Source organism: Ruditapes philippinarum, unplaced genomic scaffold, assembly GCF_026571515.1.
Source record: "Ruditapes philippinarum isolate M1 unplaced genomic scaffold, ASM2657151v2 ctg1955_1_1_1_1, whole genome shotgun sequence".
NCBI lineage: Eukaryota > Metazoa > Mollusca > Bivalvia > Venerida > Veneridae > Ruditapes > Ruditapes philippinarum.
The window spans coordinates 182,694-204,555 of record NW_026863477.1 but is presented as its reverse complement, the minus strand read 5'-3'; the positions used below and the strand labels follow the sequence as shown (position 1 = coordinate 204,555).

General features: G+C 32.8%; 1 protein-coding gene across 1 annotated transcript in view; it reads right to left on the bottom strand.

Annotated features, from left to right (window-relative positions):
• Positions 1-21,862, bottom strand: part of LOC132722185 (tyrosine-protein kinase BAZ1B-like) — a 35,734-nt gene that overhangs the window by 9,633 nt on the left and 4,239 nt on the right. Inside the window, 21 exon segments of the mRNA XM_060706634.1 lie at positions 2,272-2,408; positions 3,096-3,216; positions 3,777-3,884; positions 4,114-4,174; positions 4,838-5,002; positions 5,750-5,918; positions 6,637-6,751; positions 7,382-7,436; positions 8,085-8,283; positions 10,383-10,525; positions 13,822-13,979; positions 14,313-14,465; positions 15,036-15,139; positions 15,444-15,612; positions 16,392-16,488; positions 17,154-17,312; positions 17,981-18,132; positions 19,004-19,141; positions 19,143-19,538; positions 20,150-20,315; positions 21,080-21,156. Coding sequence (XP_060562617.1) covers positions 2,272-2,408; positions 3,096-3,216; positions 3,777-3,884; positions 4,114-4,174; positions 4,838-5,002; positions 5,750-5,918; positions 6,637-6,751; positions 7,382-7,436; positions 8,085-8,283; positions 10,383-10,525; positions 13,822-13,979; positions 14,313-14,465; positions 15,036-15,139; positions 15,444-15,612; positions 16,392-16,488; positions 17,154-17,312; positions 17,981-18,132; positions 19,004-19,141; positions 19,143-19,538; positions 20,150-20,315; positions 21,080-21,156 — 3,042 coding nt within the window.

The window sequence follows — 21,862 nt, the reverse complement described above, 5'->3', positions numbered from 1 at the left end:
TGGACCTAGAATATGATTGACATAAGTTGAACACTATTTGGTATTAATTTTAATACCAAATTTCTGTCAGACAGGACTCCCTACTTAGAAAAAGTATGCATCCAAAAGATGCACATTATTTGAAACTTTGCATCCATAGCAAATTCAATGAGTTCTGGACTCAGGATGCAAAGGTAAAAAAATCACTGCTGTATTATAAAAACACTAAATTAAAGCCAGTTTTGGTTGAAACAATAATTTTCATTCAATTGAATATGAAAGTATACTGGTGACCATGAAGTTAATAGTTGACAGTGAGGCATGCTAGTTTAAAGGTATACTATGCTCAAATTTGACATTAGAAAATATTTAAAATTGCTACACAGTCTATTTGTAAATATAAAATAAATATGTTTTGACTTCACACAAAGAAGATATGTTATAAAATTATTCTACACACTAAAGGTGGATGCAATATCAATATTTAGTGTCATTAAAAATGGCAGTTTTGTAAAGAAAGGACCAACTTAACTTGTTCCCATATATAGTTTATTCATTGCTTTTTTGAAAAGTGACACATAATAATTTTATAGATTTTAATGAATTTATTTGATAAAAATATTTTACTCAAGGATGAGCATAGTATATCTTTAAACTTATTTATTTCGGTTGATAAAGTGGTGGTTACATGCATGGAAATGGAATTCTTATAAATATTAAAGCATGATATGAACATTGTACATATTTACTTTGTTATTGTTATTGTTTCGATTATATAATCGATGATTGATCGAAAAGGGTTGTTCGATTATTTTCGATGATCAATTATGATTTTTTTCCGATTAAGAAACCCTAGCTCTAGCTCTTTTAGTTCTTTAAAAGAAGATTTTTTAAGTTTTTACTATATGCATATAGGGAAAATCAATGACCCCTGGGGCGGGGCCAATTTTTACCCAAGGGCTTTTATTTGAACAAAATTGAAAGACACCCATTAGAAGATGTTTCATGCTAAATATCTTAGCTCTAGCTCTTTGGGCTCTTTAAAAGAAGATTTTTGAAAGTTTTTACTATATGTATATAGGGAAAATCAATGACCCCCCTGGGGCGGGGCCAATTTTGACCCAAGGGCTTTTATTTGAACAAACTTGGTAGACATCCATTAGAACATGTTTCATGCTAAATATCTTAGCTCTAGCTCTTTTGGTTCATTAAAAGAAGATTTTTAAGTTTTTACTATATGCATATAGGGAAAATCAATGACCCCCTGGGGCTGGGCCAATTTTGACCCCAGGGCTTTTATTTGAACAAACTTGGTAGACACCCATTAGAAGATGTTTCATGCTAAATATCTTAGCTCTAGCTCTTTTGGTTCTTTAAAAGAAGATTTTTTAAGTTTTTACTATATGCATATAGGGAAAATCAATGACCCCCTGGGGCGGGGCCAATTTTGCCCCAGGGATTTTATTTGAACAAACTTGGTAGACACTCACCAGAAGATGTTTCATGCCAAAAATCTAAGCTCTAGCTCTTTGGTTTTTTTAGAAGAAGATATTTTAAGTTTTTTCTTTTGGTTGCCATGGCAACCAGAGTTCTGCATGGAATTAAATTCTTTGAACAATTTTCCAAAGTGACCACCATAGGAACATTCCTGTGAAGTTTGGATGAAATTGGCTGAGTGGTTAATGAGGAGATGTCATTTAAAGTAAAAGTTTACGGACGACGGACAGACGGACGCCGGACGAAAAGCGATCACAAAAGCTCACCCTGTCACTTTGTGACAGGTGAGCTAAAAAAGCCTATAATGTACATATACACAATTATTCTGTTGCTAGGTAACTTAAAAAGGATGTTTGTTATTATTAAAATCATGTTGCCTCATGTTTAGAGGCAGATACGACAAAAATTCAAACTAGTTTTGGTAAAACCTGCATAATTTTTAGATGCTGTAATAATTTCTAAGATCAAATTGGGAATTGTCAACAATTATCTTAATTGAGAAAAAACTTGTATTCAATTTATATTTTAGATAAATACATCAATTTTCTTAGTCAGTAGTCTTAATATTGGTACCCAAAAAAATGTGTGAGAAACAATATCAAACTGGAAAATCAACACTAGTAATTTCTGAAATTATGCTTATTATGGCCGATGCATTTTAAATTCAGAAAATTAAGTTTTTACTATTCCCTGGCAATTCAATATATAATACAAGATATAGCAAAGTCCTCTAGTGTTAATCTATCATACAAATAACATAATTTTCCCTTAAATATATGTATTTAAAATACTTACAGCATTTGCTGCTGATTTTTCCCATTTAACACAGTTTTCAAGTATACCAAGCAGGACGTGTAATCGAGACATAGTTTTGCTTGATTTGACAGCTTCTCTCCACTGCTGAATACCAGGGGCTTCAACTTTCACCTCTTCTATAACAGACAAAATAAACATTGCAATAACCTTACTGATATTTTTCTTTATCTAATGTATTACCTTTACCCAAGTTGAGTTTTCAACTCACAATTTTTCGATTGTGATGTCATACTTGTACTTCAATTATGATTTTTACGGTTTTAGGAAAACCTTAGACGTCTCTCTAAGCATTATATCGGAGGCTATTCATTTGAACATGGGTGCCGAGCAAAATCCCTAGCAACAAATCTATATAGGTTATCTGACTAATAATGGTAATGTTTCTGGTGTGTGTATACATACCAGCCAAGCATCTTTCAAACATGAAACTCATTAACTGTGCAGAACTCCCAATCCTCTATCGGCTAGTTATACTAATACATTGTTATTTATTTGTTGTATGCTTTTACACCAATCTTAACACAGTCTATGTGGTCAGTCTACCTAACCCATTTCCCTGCATAACTAAACAGTAAATTCCACAAGTGACCCACTTACAAATGCCAAATGATTTCTGAACCAGCAGTAAGAGACAAATGATGATAAGACTCAATGTCTGAGATCAAATGCCACAGAGAAATTTCTGTTCTCCCAAAAAATGGAGCCAACAACCCCTTCAATTACTTTATTACTGATCCAATACTCTCCCTATTGAGCTAAACAGGTGGACAAATGAGCTGACGGAGCAATATATAACTACCAACCTTCTTCCTCATCCTCTTCTTTAATATCATCACTTTCCACCTTCTTCTTTTTCTTTATTACCATGATTCCATCACGGAACTTCTCTAACACATTAGCTTGAGACTCTAATAAACAATCAGCCTGAAATTCACCCAGGAGAGAATCATCTCAATTTCTAATACTATACCTTACATAAATGCGTAAAAAACAAGAGCTGTCAGTAGGTCAGAATGCTTAACTATTTTCAGTGCTTAAAGATTGTAAAATAAGAGCCTGGATAATGTAGAATTTATAAGTTGATAAAGGGCCATAATAATTAATTCTGTCAAAATCTGCAAAGAATGTGCAGGCCATGTCAGGATCTATACTTAAGGCAATCTGCACAATTATCATTAATGCTAAATAAGATATAATTTTATCTCTATTTTAACATTTTTATGACAGAAGTCAAATTTTCTATTTCGATTAGGAATTCTTTGGAAGAAAAGTAGCAGAGTACTTCAAATGCCCCTATACAGTGATTGTAATTAAATAAAAACAAAAAGCTTGCACTATAGGATTGGTTCACAGCTGGGGATCTTCCAGTTATTATTTGACAGCAAGAAAGTTGAGTGACTCTAGCAATGAATTTAAGATATTGTAATAGAAAACACTCCACTAACAGATGTAAACAGAATCTTAAAATCTACTCATTCACTTACCATAGTAGATACATCTTCAGAAGTTTCTAATTTTACACTCCATGTATCAAAGTCATCCACACCTCCTAGGCCACCAGTCCTCAGTCGGAGTTCACTTTCTAACAATTCCTGCAAAAACATCAAACCTCTAAAATAACTCTTGTCTTACAACTTAGTATATCAATTTTTACAATTGACTATTATCTTTTACTATAACTTCTTGTATGAATATGCAAGTCTAGTAACTTTTATGTTGATATTTGATTTGCTACATTAACATTTTTGCACCACTACTACCCAGCGATCATAATAACTCAACTTTATCTTTCATACGGTCAATCTAAAAATATTATTTTACCTTTTTAAATGTTTTAAACATCTCCTTTTCACCATCACAGTCTCTCAGGTTCCTATTCTGCCTGAAAAAAAAGAAAGAAATACCATTACCGTAAAATTAGTTATTTACACAAATGTTAAATTTGTAAATTTGTTAAATGAAATTAAAATGATCTAAGCATAGAAATAATGTCTTGGAGACAAGAATTACATGTGCAGTTATTTTATTTTACGAGGATCATTCAATATATAATGCAACTCATATTATAATTTCCATAGTAAACAAACAACCACTTTTAAAATTGTCATGTAGATACGCTGATTAAAATTCAACTAGCCAAGACCGCCAATAGCAAACCCAACAGTTTTGTGTTTATTATCACCCAATATTTGCTGATATTTACAGATTCATAAGGCTTTGTAATCCTCAACTCATAGCCTACTGTCCACAACTGTTTGTTTGATTGGGTTTTACCTCCCACCGACACAGTATAAGTGATTTGGCCACGAAAACCCCAGTGTCCACAACTGCTTCTACCCATGGAACCAGTGCAAATCATTATCAGCAGGCACATTCATCCCGTTTGATCATCGTCTTCTCTGTTGCTGTTCCCTTTTCAATCAATATCTATTTTGAAATTTTACCCTAAAAATTATGAATGGTTTTGTCCTGATTGAAAGATGGACATGTCCAATTAATATTTTTAGCGGGATAATCCATAAACAAACACAAATGGTATACTGACCTTTGATACCTGCGAATAGCCGAGTAAACATCATCCGATCTTTTCTTCAGCTCCCTCTGCAGCACACTCTCCCTGGCCCCTTTTGGGTGAAGTGTCTCAATCAAGTCATCGATTTTTGAAAGTTTGTCGTATGTAAACCAAAGATTTTGACCAACATGAGGAAATCTATAAAATCAAATGAAAAATTATGCCATCTTTTGTTTTACATCAATCAAATGTATGAAAACTTGATACAGTATCATCATTGCTGAATTTAAAAATACTACAGCTTAAGCAAATTGATAGTGGTTTATCAGTATAAAAAGAAGAAAAACCAACCACTTTTTACTCATACCCTATTGGACATGAAAGTCAATGGAACCTGTATAGAGCCAGGCGAGCCTTCCTGTTGGGTTTTTTTTTTTGGGGGGGGGGGGGGGGGGGGATTGCAGGGGGGATGGGGGGGTTGGCAGTCTGAACATGCCCTATTCTGGTTGTTCGATACTGAAATTCCTTAATCCTTTAACTCCTGATGTTTGCAGTTCAAGATTCAAAGATATTATAATTTGTTACCCAAATCAGGTTTGGGTTTATTTCATATATTTTTATTGGTTTCCCATTGCACCAACACAATTTAGGTCATATGGCGACATTTGAGCTTTACTGGCTGAGGAACACCTCAGGTGCCCTTCCATGCATTATTTCAGGCATAAAAAGACACCCAAGTAGAACCGCCAACATTCTGTAAGCTAGCTGAATAGCTTTCTCACATGAAAGAATAAAAATTTCCTGTGGAGATTCAAACCTTATGAAGAGACCATACCATAGCACTGAGGGGCCATTGGTTTGAAGTCAACATCCTTGAACAATCGGCAACAGACACCTGTATAGGGTTAAGCAAGGTTTTAAAGCATTATTAAAGTAAGGACTTACGTAGTATCAACACATTTTGCCATCTTTATGTGCCTGGTTTTCTTCTTTGGACCCGATGTACCCTCGGCATCTTCCTCCATCACAGATTCATCGTCTGAAGAGCTTGACATATCTACATCATCATCATTGTCTTTCCTCACTGTGTATTCCATCTCATCACCAGCCCATCCTTTTTTAATTGTAAATATATGTTATATAAATAAGAAACAACAACACAAGAAAAATGACAATGCCATGAAACCAGGATTTCAATTATCACCATTGTAGAAAGTTTTCTTGTAGTTGGAATACAAATACAAGCAAAGTTCTTAACAATGTAACAATATGCAATGTTAATGATAAACAACAGATCCTGCCACGCTTTTAATAGTTTGGTCTAGTCAAGCTTGTTGTTTTGTCCAAGTTTGAATATTTTTCATAAATAAATGGCAAAGTGAAGCAAAATTCAATCATTATACCTTGATGGTTAAGATCATTTTTAGGTCAAGGTCATTTCTAAATTATTTAACATGGAAACTAATTTTCTATTTTAAGTAATTGTGATCTTGAACCTAGGGGCCCCAAGAGCAATTTCAAGCTGGGTCTTACATAAATGAATAGTTTCATTGAAATAATTCATTCTAAACTGAAGTTACTGACCGGAAACCGATTTTTTATTTTAAGTTAGCGACCTTGACACTGGATGGCCTAAAAGTAATCTACACATACACTTGCTATACACAAAGTTTTGATAAGTCAATCTGAACTAAAGTTTTTGACCAGAAACCATCTTTTTAGATGCCCACAGGTCTTACCCTAACCTAAGAATAACAAGGGCTTTCAAGATTGAATTCAAAATCGATCAAACAATTTATTCAAATCAGCCCAAATCTTAGTCAATACCTTACCTTTTTCAACATAGACACCTGGGGTGGTTTGACAGAAGATCCAGTATCTAGAATGATTCCTATCTGTGCCAACTGGAGTTTGTCGCAGTGTTAATTTAGCCAAGGCTATGCCTTCCTGTAAAACAAAATAAATTTATCATAGAACTGCGGAACATGCATTCCATAAAACTGGTTACAATTACTTGTCTGTATCATCTTATAAAATCAAGTGATACAGTCAGACCAAAATCTACACCACTATTAATTCTAGATATATTATAATGACAGCCTGAAGTCTATTGAAATATCTCCCAAGCCAGCTTCCTGGAAAACAATACGGTCAAGACCAAGTTTAAGGCTCAAACACACAATTCCTGGATTGAGAGGCAGACAAATTAGCTAGTAGGCCACCTATCTTGTATGCTCCATAGCACATACATTCAACTAACAATCTGTAATTCATATTTTACTTACTTAAACTTAAAGACTGTTTAGTTTATACAGAATTCATCTTAGTTTAAATGTGTAGAAAGTTATAAGCTTATAATATTGACACACTCTCCAAACTGTTCCTGGAACAAACCAGTAATCAGCACTAAGTTTAAAGTTTCTTGATCAATGAAACAACAACCTGTTCTAGACCAGGTTTAAAACACAAGTGGCCAGCAAACCTTACATCTTGAGTATGAGAGGTTAACCACTAGACCATGCACAACCTTAGACTACTGTTAAATATCACATATCTAAGATGAAAAAAATTTCTTACATTAAAATTTTTCTCAAATAGCTCCTTCTGTCTTTCTTCCTCCTCCTGTTGTCTCCTATATCAAATACAAACAAAAATTGTGTCAATAAAATCCCACTTAAAATCGTTTTAATTTGAGACCTGCAATCGTAGTTCTAGTTTTCATATAACAAGATTCAAAGTAACACCTTCACTGACTGTGGAGGAAACTTGCAAGACCAGAACCAGGAATTTTACGCTTGCTAAACAAATAGGGAAAATTTAGTCATACTCTATGACAAGAGCTACTGATATTGGTCACTGCTGCACTTAAAACATGTATGAAACTCTACAGTGATTGTGAACACAGAACTTGTATGCTAAACATAGCATAAAACTAAGTCAAATACAAAATATGTTGTGATTAGTTAATGATATTCTACATCCAACATATGGGCCTACACACCATATTATAAATTTCTGGAAAAAAAATACCCTCTAAACATAAAAGGCTTTAAAGATAAACGGCCGTCTTTGCAGTATATATATGGAACTGTAGTAATGTGAATGTCTCAATTTTTTCCTAATTTGACAAAATATTACACTAGAATTCTCAAAATGAAATGCATAGACCTCTTTCAAATTACTGGGTAAAAAGCCCTGAATTGATCTTTGCTGACAATAATTGTCAAGCTATTCTTTAGTTACAATTTGAGCACCATAGACATCACTTACAAAAACTCACCTTATTTTGTCTTCCAATTCTTTCTTCCGTCTTTCTTCCTGAGCTTGAGCAGTTGTCAAACGCCGTCTTTTTATTGTGGTAATTAAATCCCCATCATCATCTTCCGTAACAGTTTCACTGTTTGAACTAGGAGATTTATTATTTTGGGCATTTTCATCTGTTTTACCATAAAACTGGGTGAGTAACATATTGTTGATTGCTGAAAAGGAAAAAAAAAAATTCAGCATCAGCATGCATAAAAATTTAATTCAGAGCTCCAGATAATTTTTTTGGCCGAGGAGTTTTTACCCCTCGAAATCTAGAGCGAGGGGTAAAATGCAAATTCTGAAAAACTTAAGGGGTAAAACTTGTCAAAAAACCATTTTGCATTTTTTTAAACAAATTAAACTTATTGTTTTTGTTTGTTTGTTTATTTTCTTTTTTTTTAGAAAAACAAATGAAATACTGATTCAATGTGAAACAATACAAAACATGCTCTGTAAAGACGGACTTCCAGAGAATACTGGAACTCAAGTTTAGGATACACAGCAAAATTATCTGGGCTTCCATTTTCAAACTTTGGAAGTCAAAGACTTTAAAATCTCACATTTTATAGGTAAAGTAGGAAAAGTATTAGATTTTGGAAGTCACAAGCCAAAATGAAGGAGTAAACGACTCCCAATTTCCACTAGTGGAAGCCCTGAAATTATTTTATATTCTAGGAGTCAATATTTTCTTTCTTTATTTCTGATGACATGTACCTTATCATGTACCCCAGTTTGAACAATTATATAGTGGAAATTATGTAAAAAGAAAAATAAACAAGAATTTTATATCTTTCCTTAAAAAAAAGTATTGGTCTGAAAGAAAATTGTCCGTAACTGTAGACTGGGTACGAAAATATTGAGTACAAAACATCAGGTGAAAAACGTGTTTTTTTTTGTTCCAACAACAAAAGTGAAAGAAATTAAAATATATTTTTGTTTATATTGAGGCATAAACATGTCAATAGATGCCTAAACAAACTTAATACTATGTTAACTCCTACAATGATTATCTAGCACAAATTTTATCAATAATTTCACAGGTTGATCTACGGGAGTTACCTCCCTTTTGTACTTCCTGCTACTTTTGTTTTATACATGCATTGTTGACAACAGAATTTTTAGTTTTCAAAGCAATAAAGTAGAAATATATTGATTTTTTTATGCTCAAAACATCCACTTTATAAATATAAAATGTTTACACTTCTATTGTTTCACGCTTAAATTTTGACATACAAGCCTATTTTCATTTTGTATGCGGAATTTTGACGCACAAATTTTGAAAGTGATGCGTATTTTAGATTTTCTTTGCGTATTTTACGCTGATACGCACGCTATCTGGAGCTCTGATTTATTTTAGGATAATTTCCGTCAGTATAGTTTTTTTATTGTTTATGTTTCTTTCTCTTTTTCCTTCATGTTGATTTATATACACTCAGAAGAAATTTGTCCACAGGACTTGATGCGCCAATATTGTGGCACATTTACATACATTGTATAAAAATAGTATTACAACAATAACTTACAGAAATCTATGGCTAAGTAAACTCTAGATATTGATAATGGACAATGATTTTACAAAAGCTATGATACACATGGAGGTTATACTTTCATACATTTTACTTGGTGTCAGGCAAAACTTAAAATGTTAAGTACAATTTTAAAGCAAGTGGAAAAAGAATACAGCAATGAATAGAAGGTTAGCATAACTAGTAATATATATATATATATATATGTGATCTATTTATTTTGTTTAATTTATATGTATTAAGTTTAAAGATAATCACTCCAGTACTTCTGGAGTTATGCTCTGGCCAAAGTTTTTCAAGTAAATCTGATAAAAGGGAATAACTCTAAAATTAGGCTAGATAGAGTTATTGTTCTTGCACACTGCACTTCCTCCCAAAGTGCTACGTCACAGTATTAAGTTTGTAGAATATCCCTCAACTACTTTAAGAGTTATGCTTCGGACAGTTTTTTCAAATTAATCAAATAAAGGGGAATAACTCTCAAGAAAGCAAGGTAGTCATTGTTCTTGCACAATGAACTCTTAAAAAATGTCATAGAGATCTTGTGCCTAGTGTAACACTCGACCTTTGACCTAGTTTTTGACCCCAGATGACTCATCTGAGATAACAGCACTATAAACATTCCTACAAATGTTAATGAAAGCTTGTGCCTTAAAAAAAATGTTTCAAATGTATCACAACAAGTTAAAACTTAGATATTTAAAAATCACATCAGTTTACAAAACTTTTGAAAATCATAAACTTACGGGCATCTTTTTCATGTTTTTCTTTCTTTTTATTGTCTGTGGTCTCATTTTCTTTCTTTTTATCATCAGCACCATCTTTCTCACTTCCCTTTTTCTGTTTCTCTTCTTCTTTCTTGGCCTTAATCTTTGCAAACTTTTCTTTCCTAAAAAAATATTTTTTCCTTCGTTATCAGGTTGCATTTTAATATGATCAAAACTTTTTTGCTTTTTTTTTTTCACCCAGTTGAAAATGGGTAGGTTTTGCCCTTTTAAAAATGTTACAGAATTTTTGTTTGTTTTGTGTTTTACGTCACAGTATAGGTCATATCGTGACGTTCCAGCTTTACAGGTGGAGGAAGACCTCAGGTGCCCTTCTGTGCATTATTTCAGGCACGAACGGGCACCTGAGTAGAACCACCAACGTTCCGTAAGCTAGCTGGATAGCTTCCTCACATGAAAGAATCCAAAGTCCCTTTCGGGAATCGAACCCACAGTGGTGAGGGGCAAGTGGTTTGAAGTCAACGACCTTAACCACTCGGCCACGGACGCCCCTGTTACAGAATTAAGAAATAACATAAATCATTAAAATTAACCATATATCAAATCGATTATCTGCCTCCCATCATTGCAGAGCTACAGGTAAGCAGCGTATCTGCGTAATTACCAAATAATTTTGACCTATTTACCCAAATAAACTAAAACCTTCGGTAATAAAAACGCAAATCAAAATATCAGTACCCAATTTGTTTTGATACTCTAGCGTATTACTAATATCTCACATTGTAATTCACCTAGCAAAAGCTGCTAAACAAATTTGAAAACAGCCTGTTTCCCTTCTGTTCTTTCGTTTTCCATTTGTTAACAGGGAACAATTGAGTAGACTGGTTATATTTAAGTCATTTTTTTCGCAGAAAAGCTTTTCATACTTATGAGAGATAACTAAATCGCGGCCCAGACTGAGGTTTATTTACTTTTTGCTTCAACAAAATGGCGAAACGGGGCCGAAAAAAATCAATTATTTCAATGCAGTCTAACAAAATATTTGGATATCTTACATAACCAGAGCCTAAGGATGTTGTAAAAAATTTGTTAAATGAACTTTTAGTACAGTCTTTGTGTATATTGTTTCTGAGATACTTGACAATATTTTGACCGATGCAAATCTATGCAAATCAATAAATTTTTCGATGATATCCAGTTTTGTTTCTGTGTTACCCAATTGCTTGTCAAGTCCAGGGGTAAATACCTAATTAACTTAAAAGCTAATCTGTAGCTGTGATCATTGTAAAATTTCTTAAATGCACTTAAGCCTTGCTTTCATTTTTGGAACTGTAATATTTTCAGTTTTGGGAAATTCAATACCAAGCAATGATTAACTGAAATATATTAAGATGATCCCCTATTCTACTTATACCCGTCTTATACATAATGCATACAAAATTGTATTCAACCGAGGGAGTATTAACTATTACTGTAAATGTTAAAACAGGGTTCGACACTAACTGTTTTTACCAGGGATCCCATAGGAATCCCTGAGATTTAATTCAGGGATTCCTCCTAAATGTCAGGGATTCCTCAGATCAAAATAGTAAAATATGGAGGCGAAGAATAACAAGGGATTGCAGCAATTCGATTTCAAATTCTTTTCATTTTTGAGACTACATACAGGATATATTGTCTTGTTTCAGATGCAGAAAATGTAGTTTATGAGCTCTTTGGAAATAATGCTATTTAAAGTTTTAAAAGCGTTTCAAAGTATATATTTGGACTGCTAAGATAAATTAAAACATAATATATTTTTACATGAACATGGAAACAGAATAACATTAAGCTCACTGAACAAGAGTTCGATTTGAAAATAGGTTGCTAAAACCTGTTTTCTCCCTGGAGTTGATAATTGTGAACCAGTTTCTGTATCTAAATGAAGGTATAATGCAAGTGACTTGACAAGGTGGTTTGAATTTTTGAAGTTAAATAGGAACTGGGGAAACATTTTCCCAGATAGCCTAGGGTTCACTGAAATAGAGCCCACTTATCATATGTAGATCTTTAAAAAGTTACAGGTAATGATCAGGCTCCATATTCCAGAAAGGTCTGGTATGGATAAGTGTCTATAATTATTTACTTTCATGTCATTTTTAAGGAAATTCTTAATAATAATCACTTTAAAAAAATATTTGATTTCATTTTACATTTTTGTGTTTAAAAGGAAAAATCCCATAGATTGTTGTAAATTAAATATTTTGATAATCTTTTACTTAAGCTAATAAAAATATCAAGAAACAGTTTTGTTTGCATTACAAGTACGGTACCTTTAAATGATTTCATTTTTAAAAATGATAAGTTGCTCCAAGTCCCTGACAGGATGGGCAATATCCAAATTTATTGTTCTCAATTTTTACACTGAAATGTCCGATCCCTTTCCTCCCTGTGTATTGATTTTTTTGTAAGTTTTGACACCTGTCACATCAAAGGCACTCACCCCATACAAGCAGTCATGTAGCTCACAACACTGATTGGCTAAAAGCACTGTCAGATGAAATATACGTCATTTGCTGTATATTTCGTCATTTGCTGTATGTTTCACGTAACGCGTAAGGATTTTTGTATTTCTTGTCGGTAAATAATGCGTGACCTTGATTGAACTTAGACTTTAGTTAGACAATGTTTTTTAATTTAGCATTGAAGGCTGTGAGTTTCAAAAAGGATTTTAAACTTAAAAGTCTGGATTCTTTTTATTTTGTTTATTAATTATACTTTTGCTGTAGTCTACTGTAGGGAGAAAAAATACACCAGTTATCTTTTTTTCACAATTTTGACGAAAATTTACAATGGTCACAAGTGCCGAATTTTTGGCAATAAAAAAACAAACAACAAACACTGGATAACTGTACAGTAGCTACCGCCGGCATTGCCGATCAACACAAATTTGAAGTACACATCGCTTGTGTAATAATTATACGATAATTACATTTCTTTTTTGAATTTTCACAACTCTATTTTATGAAGTCAATGCATGATATAAAATTACTGTATACAAGAATGTTTCTTCAATCAAAACATTTTTGTCATTTTATATCGCAAATGAGTTGATAGCAGTCACTGCACAAAGAAAAACTAGCGTACATAATTCAAGAGTGTAGATTTTACCGGCGGGGTTTTTCTTTTCTTTCTTGAACCACTTTTCTTGAATATTTGTGATTCAATGACATTAATTCAGAAAATTTCAAAAATTTACACAGCAATTTTTCAGGGATCCCAACAGAATCCCCAGCTAGGAATCACAGGGATTCCTCCCGACTTTTTGGGATCCTCGGAATCCCGGGACCCCATTAGTGTCGAACCCTGTAAAATGATGAAATTATACATTTGTATACATAACCATCAATGGGTAATTTGATTTTTAAAATTACAGAATTCCTGCAATCTAAGTAACAGTAAGACTGTCAAGAATACGTACCAAAGTTCAGTGGACTTTTGTTGTGTTTCCTCCATGTAATACTGCACAGAGTACGTTCCCATCACCCTCTCACACAGTCCTTTAAATATAGCCAGTTTTTGAATTGGTTCCAGTTCATAGAACTCTTGTGTTTCCAACAGTTGTAACAACTCATCAGGCTGCAATGTAAAGGCAAAAAACAATAAACAGCTGAATACTGGAAGTTGGGATAGCGTGCTTTTTATGCAATTTTTACATTTCAAAAAGGAGTGCGAAAAGTAACGTAAACAAATCTGTTAAAACAGTCACTATTTCTTTCAATAGACACGCTAAAAAATATATAAATCCAGATTTCATAAAAACAAAAGAAGCCAACAAACTTTGAGCAAGTATAGGTGAAAATGTTTACAAATATTTGGACATTTCTAGATTTAATTTCAAAATGTTGTAAATTTAGCAGAGGCCAATATTCTGATTCTTCTTCAAGCATTAAAAAATGTTCAATGACTTACAACTTCACATTCTTCAACATCATCAAGATTTTCACTAGTATCACTCTTGCTGTCTGACATGTCATGCCTCCTTAAACACAATCTCACCAGTTCCGAGCACGAGCCTGGTGTAACTGGGATATCTGACAACGGTACTTTCAATTCTTCATAATCCTACAAAGAAAATTATAAGGATTTAGCCGATACTGAAATTAACCTTGTAACAACTGAAGTTTTTGTAAAGGGATTGTCAAGTTTTAAGGGATTTCAATTTCAAAATCTAAGAATTTATTTACCAATTTAACAGTATATAGTCTTGAGGTTGGTTGAGGCAAGGATTTTCTTAATTTATATTTTTTTTTTTTTTATATTTCAACACCTAGGTTTGTAATGTTATACGGGCATTCAAGCATTTTGAGGAAAGGTCCCAAGCTTAAAGTAAGAAATATATTTGTCATTTTGAGAAATTTGAAGAAGTTGAAAAACTACATCAAGTTTTATTTATATGTGCAATCATATCATCTCTCACTGCTGTTAAGAAATAAGTCAAAACAGTTCATTTTTTTTTTTTTTTTTTTTTGAAAAAATTAATATTTTCTTGGCAGCTGCTGCAAATTAAGTAACACTGAATGAGAATGTAAATTAATATTAACCAAACGTAGGCAGGTAGCCTATTACATGTTGCTGCAGATTTATCCACCTACATGGCCCTTCAACTTATGTTATATATGATATGATATGTACCTCAGCAATCTGGTCCTGTAACAAGGTCTGTAACAACACTGTGAGAGTCCGACATAGGTATGTGAAACCATCTTTACCACTTGCTAATGCTTTCATGAAACAATCTGGAAGAAAGAAAAAAAAAATTAAAAATAATAATGTTTCTTCAAGGCTTTTAAACGCTGAAACAATTACATTCATGAAATGTCTAAATCAGAGGTATATTTCCTCCGATAGCTCCTTGAATAAAATTCTACATAACATGGATTCAAACCCATAGTCAGGGGCCAGTGGTCCAGTGTCCTTTTCAAAGATGAAAATAACCAAACTTACACACAGGTGAGTACAACAGCTCTCCATATTCTTCTAAAAGTCCAGCTAAAATTCAATATATTCTGTGCTGTCAAAGAGCAGCTACTGAAAACATACCTGTGTAGATTGGGTACTCATCATCCGGCATCAAGAGACCAGCATAGCATGATATAAAGTCTGTCACCATGGCAATATCTCCAAACAGTTCATTAGGAAGACCATCTGGGGTTACAACTAGTGTTGGTGCTGGTAATGGCTGTAAATCTAATATGGTATCCTCAAATTTCTGAAATATTTATTAAATTTAAACTTTGAATTGATTGTTCTAAGTTCAAAGCAGGCAAATCCATCTTACGAATATAGCAGGTTACAGGTTAAATTCTTTTCGTTCATTTTTTCAGTCATTTCCAAAATATACTGTAAATGCGACCAAATATAGCAACAAAAAGTACAGGAAAGAAAATATAAAATTGAATATTTTTTGTCCATTTCAACACATTTGTTTTGATCATATCTCTGAATTCAGTCAACCTCACAAGCTTTCCTGGATAATTAACCAGTAATTTTAACTCTTTCCTTAACTGACTGACTAAACCAGTAATTTTAACTCTTTCCTTAACTGACTGACTACTAAGTATTTAATTCCACATTTTTGGATCGGCCTTGAAAGATAAATGACCTTTAAACTCAATGTCCGAGATTGTCACAGAGAAATTTTGCCTAATTTGAGGATCAAACCTATGGATTACAAATCTAATGTCACCATAGCCAAAAAACAAATCAATATCAAATATTAAAAACATTAAAAGTTGGCCAACACAGCAAAATTGAAAATGTTACAGGGTCCCTTATAAGGCCTGTTCATTGACATAGCAAATAAAGACAGGCTGCCTTCCAAACCCCTATCACCGACTCTATAACTCTACATTCAACCTAAACATGTAAATTGATTCTAATTAAGAATTCTAAAACATCCACAGATAGTGATCATGAAACCTTAAATGCCATCACATTTGTGACATTCAATGACAAAAGCAGTGTATGGTCCCTAACAGTAACACTCACCCTCATAGTGTTTTTATATTTTTTCCTGGCCTCTTTTGCACGCTCTCGGGCTTTATTTTCCAAATATGTCTTCTTTTCCTCCTCAGTCATTTTAGCTCTAAAATATTCAAGCAGTAATTCTTAAAGTTTATGTTGTCAAAATCTGCTGTATTAACTATATAATAATATTGCGAAAGAATGTCTATTATAATAGTAATCCATCAATAGATTGAAAACAACAAATATTTAGACTAAATTTAGTTTGGTTTTAGTTTGGTTATACAGGGTACCAACACTATTTAGGTAATATGATGCCGACTCAGGAAAGATGTTTTTGGCTTACCTCTGGTATTACAAACTTAAAGCAACACCACGGGTCAAAACCACCTCACCTGATGAAGCTAAGAGATGCAAAGACTCCAATAATTTTAACCCATTGAGTCAGCTCTTACAATCACTCAGGGATAAACGGCGCTTTCAATTTTGATGCCTCAATCATTAAAGGCAACCCCTTAGCCACAAGAAGCAAGGGTTTAATGATGTTTCATGACAAGTAGTATATAAAATTGGAGTCAGGTTATCACAAATTGTTCATTCATTATGACTTTCATATTCACACTTGTACCATTTATACTTCTATCGGCATAATGCTCTATCTCATAGATATATTCATTTCACATTTACTAAAAACTGTAACAAACAGCACAAAACATTTTAGCGCAAAAATAGAAAAACTGAAACAAACAGCACAAAACATTTTAGCGCAAAAATAGAAAAACTTACATTTTTCGCTTCTCCTGTAAAAAGTTGTATTTTTTCATGACATGTTCTTTACAAAGTCCTTTCAAATTGTCCCTCTGAGTTTTACTCAGACATTTTGCCGATTGTAACGCGTACATACCAATAAGTGGATTATCTTTCTTTTTAATTGCTGCCTGCAACCTGTATAATCAATTTTAAAGTTAATTTACTTTCACATTGTAGAATTTGTAAAATGACTAATCAAATTTATAACTGATATCTTAAACTACATTGTTGTTTATAAATATACTTTAGGCTACACACAAATAATTAACAGCTAAAATTTGGTGGAAAAAAATGTTAACAAAAAGTATTATCCTCATAAATGAGCCAAGGTCAGTTTGAGTTTGACATAATTATATAAACGAATTAAAGCAGCATACCTTCAGATTTCATTAAATTTATCAAAATGTATTTAAAAGTAAAGTATTGTTAAGTGAACCAAGAAAGTAATACACATTGCAAATGGCACTTACAATCCATGTAAAGTACCCGAAAGACGTCAAAATATGCAAACATAGTCCTTACTACAGACACAGTAGAAATATGATTATAAATACTGCAAAATTAAGTTATTAATCACACATAAATTATTAACTGAATCTTGCATCTGTTTCCTTTTCTTAAAGTTTAGTACATTTTTCTCAAGTTTGATCTTTATTTAAATATTTTGGCTCATCTGGAGGTGTGCAACTTTAACAGTCTTATATGAGAAACTGTACCTCTAAAATACTGGTTCTTAAACCTAGCGCAATGAGACAATATTTTGCCACATGTTTTATAAATCTTGTATTTAAAGAATAACATACTTTTCAATACAGATAGGTGTCTTGGAAGGACTCAATAGCTTCTTCTTCATATCCAATGATGTCTGAGTCTTCAATGGACTTTTACTCTTCTTCTCAGGAGTTTTCATCCCTTTCTTCTTCAAAGTGTCTATTAATGTCAATTGTTTGGGGTCCTAAAAAAAGTTTTATTAAAATAGTTAGCAGGTTATCTTTTTGTTATAGTTTCATTCAACGAAACATACTGATCAAACCAAAAAAGGATATGAAGGCATTATCACTCTATCACAAGAGGCCAATCTAAGGCCCTGTCCCAATCAAATATTGCCTCAAGTTTTTGCCGAAATTCAGGGGGGGGGGGGGACTTGTTTCTTATAAGAAGTGACAAGTTCTATGATCATTCACATGTTAAAAAGTCATGTTTAAGAGTTTTCAACTTTTCACATTTCCCAAAAAGCTGAACAATTTTTCCTAATAAAACAGCTGGAAAATGCCACAGAAGGAAGACGCAGATAATTTTTTCATGGTCGGTCCAGTACCCTCAAGAATTTTTAGAAATCAAGCGCAAATTTACAATTATTACCTTCCAACAACAAAAATTTTGGGTTTATTTTAAAATTAATTTTATTTTACACCTCAATGGCTTATTAAAATTAACACTTTAGTTAAGATAATTTTCATTCATTTGAAAAATGCATGTCTTGTCCAAAATTACTCTATCAAGGAAAAGGAAAAACTTGTTCATATATTACTTCCTTGATTGTTTTACCAACACTGGTGATAAAAAATCTGAATAAGCAAATAACACAGTAAGATCTTAAAACAAACTTCTGCAAAATAGCATCATTTGATACAGATTTATTTCAGTTTAATATTTATGTACTGCCCATGCCTTTAAAATTAGAAAAAATTAGTTCCATAACCAACAGAAAATTGGGGAATATTTAACAAAACCTTTTGGAACACAAAGTGGTGTAAAATGCTAAATTTTCCCAAGTCAAAATTACGACAAATGTTTTATCTTAACTGTACAAATTAACTCCATACCTGCCCCTTTTTAGACTTCTTCTTGTCTTTCTTGATTTTCTTCTTCTCCAACTGCTTCTGTAAGTCAGCTAAAGGACATTGGCTTTTTCGATTTACTACTTTTTTAATTTTTCTGCAAGTCTGCGAGAGACTGCGATTTTTTCCCAGATTTCACTGGGCTACTAGTATTACTAGATTTTTTCTGAGGAGTCAACTGAGATTTTACTTTTGACAGTGGTGTATCTGAGTCTGAATCTGAAATAATCTCGGTCACTACACTTTTATTTTCATTCCCTTCCTCATTTTCCGATTCCAAATCAGAGGAATCATCCGAAGAATCTAATTCTGCCACTTCATTTTTCTTCGATTGTTTTTCCTTCTGTTGTTTCAGTTTTTCACTTTTCTTTTCAATTTTTGAGATCGATCTTTTTGCCTTTTCTTTACGTTTTTCCTCTTTGGCATCCATCTTTGACTTTATTCTTGACGAACCTTTGCCAGTAGACTTGATACCTTTTGTCTCCTCCCTAATTTTCTTGGCAATTTCATCAGGTTTCCACTGCATGAAAATATCAACATAAGATTTATTTAGGAGAAGGAATTTTTTTATAACTAGAGCTGTCAGTAGGACAGCGCGCTTGACTTTACTCAGTGCTTGATAGTAAAACATAAGTCTGGAAAATGTAGAATTTTTTAAGTTAAAAAAGGCCCTAAATCAGCTGGCCATAATTCTGTCAAAATCCATGTTAGAGTAATGGGCCTTGACCAGTAATATACTCTCAGATAAGTGTGTGAAGTTTAATCCAATTTCTTTCAGTACTTGCACACAGAAACTTAGCCAAATTGTGACTGTGATGTCAGGGTGCGAACAAAAGCTCTCCCTATTCTTCTGAAAAGCAAGCTTAAAGTCCCAAAACACATGCATGTTTATTTTTTTCAAATTCTTTTTTGAGCAAACTACCTCGATCTTTTATAATCTTATTTACAAGAAAGAAATATTTCAACTTAAGATAATCCAAACTTATGTTACTTAAAGCCAACATGAACATTTCGAAGTTCTTTGTCCAAAAATATACAACTGGATAGATCCATATCTCTGCATTTTATCAACAGGCAAATCCTTACGATCCAAAAATCAAACTGTTTAATATTTCAAACAAGTTTGCTTACCTTAATTGGGGATAAGAGAAAACTAGCATATTTGTTCTGTAGATCCAATTTCTTTACTTGGGCTTCATCAACAATCCATGGACTGTTAGGAGAATAACCCGATCTGACAGTGTATGTACGTATAAATAACCGCAACAGTTCCTTTGACGGTGGTTTGTCACCACGACTGAAATATCCGAGGTATGCATTAAACAAAGATGCTTGTACTTACAAAATATAATTTTTTCATACCAAGAACGCATAATGTTCAATCATGTTCTTTGTTAAAATGTAATGTTTACTGCCCCTACGACAAGCCATTGTTTGTGTGAGGAACTACTCTTGCAGCTTAGAATCAAACTAAAATATGTATAAACTTAAAACAAAGTAAGGAGAAAGAAGGATACTCTTAAATTCCCCAAGTTGCCTTCATTATATAAGATTAAAATATTACACCTTAGTGAAATACATGTGCATGATTAAAATGTCTGAGAATTAACCTGAGAATTAGAACACACAGCCGTGACAGTGTAATTTACATCTGCCATAAAAGTTGATCAGCAATCATAATTGCAGCAAGAAAAGGTGTAAAAAGTATATCTCAAGATCAAAATATTCTTGAATTATTCTTTACAGACGATTTCAAAACTTCAACACATAAAAATATGTACACATAAAATATCAACTCATATATAGGTTTTAATAAAGAACATATAGGGGGAAAATCGGGACTTATATCTTGCTTACACACAACAAGGATATCGATTTATTAAAGGCCGACATTTGTGAAATTAAAAAACTAACAGAAACTCATCGTAAAAATCTGCCTCTCAAGTAAAAAGTTGCATTACTAAAAAGCATTGTAGTCAGTAAAATTTCATAACAGATAATCATTTAAATTATAGCGATTAAAAAAGAAATCTAGAAGAAAGCAATAATGGTCTCCCATACCTTAAATCATTTGCTGGAACAGAATGGATAACACTATCTTCATTCTCGAACCTAATGCTGTACATATATGGTAGCAACTGGAAAATAGAAAAATCAAATAAAACATTCAACAAAAATATTCATTGTGATTAAAGAAATATTTCAAGAGGCACATCTGATGTTCAAAAAGATTTTAACAATATCAGTCCATGGACAGTGCACTTCACTTTTCTCCGAGCTAGATAGTAAAATAAAAGCAACAGAAAAGGGGGCACAACTATGCAAATGTGCTTATATATTTCAACAAATATTGACTCTAGAGTTATGAACCTTGTCACATTATTATGATATGGGAGATTATATAAAACTTAAATTTAAAGTTTGAAGTAAATTATTTAAGAAATAAAAGAGTAAAAATAACAATTTCTAGAAAAAAATCAAAGTTCAACGGCAGAATATTTCTGAAAATATTCAGGCTAGAGTTATGAATCTTGAGATACCTTAAGAAATAAGAAGTTAAAATAATTTAGCTCAGCCAAAAATCATTTAACTGAAAAAACTCCAAAAAAACATGATATATGCATAAGTACTCGAGGTACTGATCATTTCAAATTTCATTAGTGGTATAAGAGAAGTAATCCAGAATTAAAGGGCAATAAGTCTGACAAAAATCAATGAACTTGAAATGGCACTGATCATTCCTGATGAAACTGGATGAAATTGCACCTGTAGTTTTTGAAAGATAGTCCGAATACCCTTTTTGATGGACAAACAGAAATGGTAAGAAGTGACCTCTGTAAGTCG